Consider the following 5,252-nt stretch of genomic DNA (forward strand, 5'->3'; position numbering starts at 1 on the left):
GTATTTTTAATATTATTACTAAATCATTATTTTATAAAAGATAAGTTATTGTTTTATTAATTAATTTGTTTATTAAAGAATATATTATAAAGATGTACAGTGATGATGGAATTATTAAATACTGTAAGGAAATTTTTTTAAATATTGGGAACAAATTTTTATCTCTTTCAAATGGCTACTTTTAGGAAAGACAAAATTAAGTCGGAGATATTCCTGAGATCCTTCCGCGAAAAGGTAGGTTTAGGGCATATATAGGCATCCGTTCGTCCTCCATAAGAATACATGTTTGAAGAATCTGTTTAGTTGTTCTTTTTCCTCTTCGACATTTTGGATGCGTGAAATCGCAATATGTTCGTTCCTAGAAAGCAGGCAATAGAGATCCTAGTTTCTGGTTTGGGTGCTGATTGTTCCACTTCTACTGAATTTTTGCTTTATTTATCAGCAACCTACCATTTTATTCGAGGGGGAGTGAGTATGTTAGTCACTGGCTGATTTTCTGGCAGCCACTGACTCAGTTAAATATTTCATAAGGATTTTTCATTTAGATTTAGAGTGTCAGCTGTATAGACGGTGTAGAGGATGGGACTAAGGATACTAATACCTTGAGGAAAATCGGCGGACTGAGAATATAGGGATGAATAGGAACCATTGTGGTTTACTTGGAATTGTATCCCAAACTCTCCAATTCCATATAACAGCTCCCGCAGAATGGTGTCATAATTGGAGGATTAAGATAAATTCCAACAAATCCCATCAAATCACTTTTACTCTTCGTCGTAAACCTACCGACTGCCTAACAGTTTCATTTAATAATGTTACTCTTACCCCTGTCGAACAGATCTGCTATCTTGGACTACATTTGGACAAACGATTAACCTGGAATCCTCACACTAGACTGAAAAGTCAGGAAACTGCACGTCGATTTCGACTACTACAGCACTTACTAAACAAACGGTCTAAACTTCCAAACACATATCTGGACTTATGGAGTTGTGCTTTTGGGCTCCACTAAACCTTCGAATTCCTCTCGTATTCAATCCTTACAATCGAAAATCCTTCGTAAAATCCTCAATGCTCCTTACTTTGTCACAAGTAAAATAATACATAAATACTTAAATGTTCCCTATGTAACCAATCTAGCCCGAACCAGATATCACTCCTTCCATTATAAACTCCCTAACCACTCAAACCCTCTAATTTCTAACCTTGCATCCTCTTCCATTCCTGACAATCCTCCGAGGTGCCTGACAAGAAGATGGCCACAAGACCAGCTAATGTAAAATGTCATTAGAGTGCTACCAATGGGTAGTTGCTTTACACGCCTGTAACACTCCATTTTAACTAATATCATATTTACTAAATGTATAATGTGAAATACTGTTGTAAATTTCAATACAGATATTAAAAAAAAAAAAGATTTAGAGTTAGGAGCTACATACAAAATTTTATGAATGTTAAATTCATAGCTCACCATAGTTTGGATAAGATTTTATAAGTCTACATAAAAATGTAAATGCTTTGTACTGTTTTATTCTAATTAACTATCATTGACATCTCCTCTGGTGAATCGATGATTTTGATCCCCATCTATGATATTGAATATTCTTTAGTCATATCGCCATAATAAATTCAGTTTGAGTATTTAATGTAATTATTTTTTTAGAACAATCATGGATGACGAAATTAAAGAAGTAACTTTAGGCTACCGACCAATCCCTAAGTGTGTGCTAAGAAACGTTCTTGGGCTTGATGTAGATGGTATGTATTTGAAATTGACAATTTAAATTTTAACTTAAAAATTCATAATACACCTTTACATAATTTATACTTCTTTTTGGGTATATTTTTTTAATTTACTTTTAAATCTATATTTTTATTTTATCTTCTTTAATATATATATATTCTTTCAAGTAGCATCATCTTTTTTTCAAACCTAGCCATTTATTATTGCATTTAAATATTTATTTTATTTCTTGCATTATTTTTTTTTCTCTTTTCTCACTCAACATGATTTTCTTTCTTTATTACTAATGAAAATTGACTTATTAGATATATTTTTTTCTATTATTGCATTAAGAATATTGCTTTGTTGAAAATTACCCAAGACCTCCAGAATTCTTCTTCTTCTTCTTCTCCTACTTCTCAACTATCAACTCTAGTAGCAACAACCAAATAAAAAAAAATTAATTTAATTCAAAAATACTCTTGGTGGGAATTAGCTCGATCCATATAAGTGACTGTTCTTTTGTTTTTTTTATCCCGATCGACTAATGCAGTAGGGCTTATTTATGTTTACACCTGGAGACCATCAAGCCTTTGTGAAACAATATTTTAATTCAACATACAACTAATCGTATTTGATTTGAATTCAAATATTCCATAATTCCATTATTTATTAGTGAATGAGCTATCGATTTTTTTTTCCAGATTCGAGCTTCTCAAATGTTGACATCAAAAGTAGGCACGCAAGAAAACATGGGTCGCCTCAGTCAAATGCTACAGCGGCAGAAAAGAGAGCGTCCATAGAAAAATGGTAATTAAATTCATTTTTTAGAGTATTTTATCTCTTATTGTGAGTTTAATAATGCTATAAATAAAACTTATTTACGGCACTTGAGGAACTAGGTGGGAGTAAGGAACTTAGAGAGCAATAATGGTAGCAGTACAAATAATGAAATACCCAAAGGGATCTAGAATCCTTACAAGGGGATCTAGTCACACCAAAACTTTTTTTTTAAAAACTAATTTAAAAAAATTAGTGCTAATGTGCTCTAACAGCTTATAAAAAAAAATTACATGATTATAGACATTTGCTTTTTATACTATCGTATGTCGTCTTTGCTCTGCATGTATTTAATGGTTATTATATATAAAACGATTTTTTTTTAGTGTAGAAAAAAAAAGAAAGAAAGATTGGGGATAGTATTAAGTTTACACAGAAAACAAAAGTCGCTTCCAGTAAACATAAAAATTTTATTTAGAAAAAATCAATTCAGATTTATTTTTAGCATCTTTTGAAATCCCTAAATACGGATTTTCATATTACTCAAAAATTAGAAATTTTGGGCTTTATTTTTAGAGGATAACTTTTTCCTGCCGATGTACTACGTTCATGAAATAAATTCACAACTCCTCACAATGTTATCTTTACCCTATGCAAATGGAACTACTGCAAGTATAAATTTCAACCCATATCTACATAATTTAGATTTATACCCCATATGAGACAAAAATTCGTTATAAATCTAGAAAACATTCTCGTAAGTTTTATTCTGTATCACTGATTCTGATTCGTTTCCAGGCACATTTTGCACTATTTCGTGCAGTTTAGACGGTCCTAAATGCAGTTGATATTTCGTACAGATTTGTGACATATTGAAATTATTGCAGTTTTTGTGATTTAGAAAAATAGAAAGCGGCTATTATCTATTTCGATTACTATCGATATTCGTATTTAAGGTTTTTTCAGGAATGAAATACGATATTCACGTCATTTCTCAAAAAAAAAAAAAAAAAAAATTATCTCACTTTTCTGGATTAGTCGGGCTAAATAATTTTAATATACTTATTTTGGCACATGGAAGTAATGATATATCATTATCATCACGGTATACCATTCGATTTGTTTTCGGCTGAAGAATAACAAAAAAATATTGTCAATTGTATTAAATGAGTTAGAATGCATAATAAACCTCAAATACCAAAAAATTTTCCTGTATGGTAGGCCATTAAAACTGTTTTTCAGATTCATTTTTAGCGTACTCAAAAATCCTCAAAAAAGAACCTCAGACACGGGCAAATTTTTGATACAATTCAAACCAACTGACGTTGTGGATTGAGCCGGAGAAAATTATTTTTTTTATTTTATGAACATTCATATTTAAGGATTCTTGAGAATGCTAAAAAAGAATATGAATAGTTCTTTCTGAATTTTATATTTTGGCTTACTATTTTAATAAGTTTTTTTTTGGTTTTGGTGATTTAATATGTATTTTAACTCACTTAATACAGTTGACAATATTTTTTCTGTTAATCTACAAGCGAAAACAAATCGGATGGACTAATATTATCATTCACATCCCAAAATAAGAGTATTGAAATAATTTAGCCCGACTGACGTAACAAAGTGTGATAAAATATGTTTTTATTAAAAAATAAAGAGCATATTCATTTTTTGCACCTAAAAAAACCTTGAATACGAATTTTGATAGTAATCAAATGATACAATTTTTTACTCAAAATTTTCGCCATCCATTTTTTTCATAAATTACAAAAAATGCAATAATCTTTCTGATCTTTATCAGTTTTTTTTTTATAAAAAAAAAATACTTCAATGCAAAAAATAGCATTCGATATCTTGAATACTATGAGATCGTGTGTTATTGAGTACAAGAAAAACAAATCGAGAATGATTTGGATACAAACATGTTATGACAAATTTTACTAGCAAAAAATATACTTATTCTAAAAATAAAACAAATTAAATATATATTTTATTTTGTAACTTTACGAGAATGACAAAATATACTGGAAGTTTACAATATTTTTAGAAATTATATCTCTAATAAATGAAAGAGGCATTAACGGTAACATATTAAGATAGAACCTGATAATGCCTTAGCAAACAGAAGGCAAAGTAGGCTGAATTCGTAACTATATAAACATCATTTTCAAATAACGTTAAGAAATTATCAAATGCCTCTTGTTCTGCATGTTTCAAGTTTAGCGAATCCTAAAAAGATCAAAACGTCCGGAAAATTGATTTACTTTGGTATAAAATTTATCCATCATGATGGCAACTCTGACCCACTGTAAATCCGTTAAGATAATAAGAGAAAAAACCATTAGTATTTTCATCATACTCCCTCAAGTTCAAATTAAATCTTATTTTCATTTTTCAGAGTGATTTTAAGCGAATAAATATTTATAAAATCATATTTAAAAAAATGGATTTTCTAAAAAAAATTTTTATTATGTTGCATATGTGCTTTACTACCAGTATATCTTATATTCTGATATTTAAGCACTCTTCGCTTCCAACGTGTGCCTTGGCATATCTGTGTGTATGTGTGTACGGGGGGGGGAGGGGGTGCAAGCTATTAGAAATTGACATTTAATGTAATGTTATTGTTTATTTTTAGGCTTGATGAGCTGGAGGAGGCACTAGACAGAGATTTTCCAGAAACAAGAGATGAACAGGCCTCTCCTGGTTCAACATTTGAGAAGAGAAGAACGTCATTTCCTTTTGAATC

General features: G+C 30.2%; 1 protein-coding gene across 1 annotated transcript in view; it reads left to right on the forward strand.

Moving 5' to 3' along the window:
- The window catches only part of LOC112211672 (uncharacterized), a gene marked incomplete in the record, with an annotated part of 19,025 nt that overhangs the window by 8,783 nt on the left and 4,990 nt on the right, over positions 1-5,252 (forward strand). The window contains 3 exon segments of the mRNA XM_067051520.1: positions 1,664-1,758; positions 2,428-2,533; positions 5,142-5,248. Of these exon segments, the coding sequence (XP_066907621.1) occupies positions 1,664-1,758; positions 2,428-2,533; positions 5,142-5,248 (308 nt within the window).

The sequence above is a fragment of the Halyomorpha halys genome, unplaced genomic scaffold, assembly GCF_000696795.3.
Source record: "Halyomorpha halys isolate HHAL.00 unplaced genomic scaffold, Hhal_1.1 Scaffold1256.1, whole genome shotgun sequence".
NCBI classification, from domain to species: domain Eukaryota; kingdom Metazoa; phylum Arthropoda; class Insecta; order Hemiptera; family Pentatomidae; genus Halyomorpha; species Halyomorpha halys.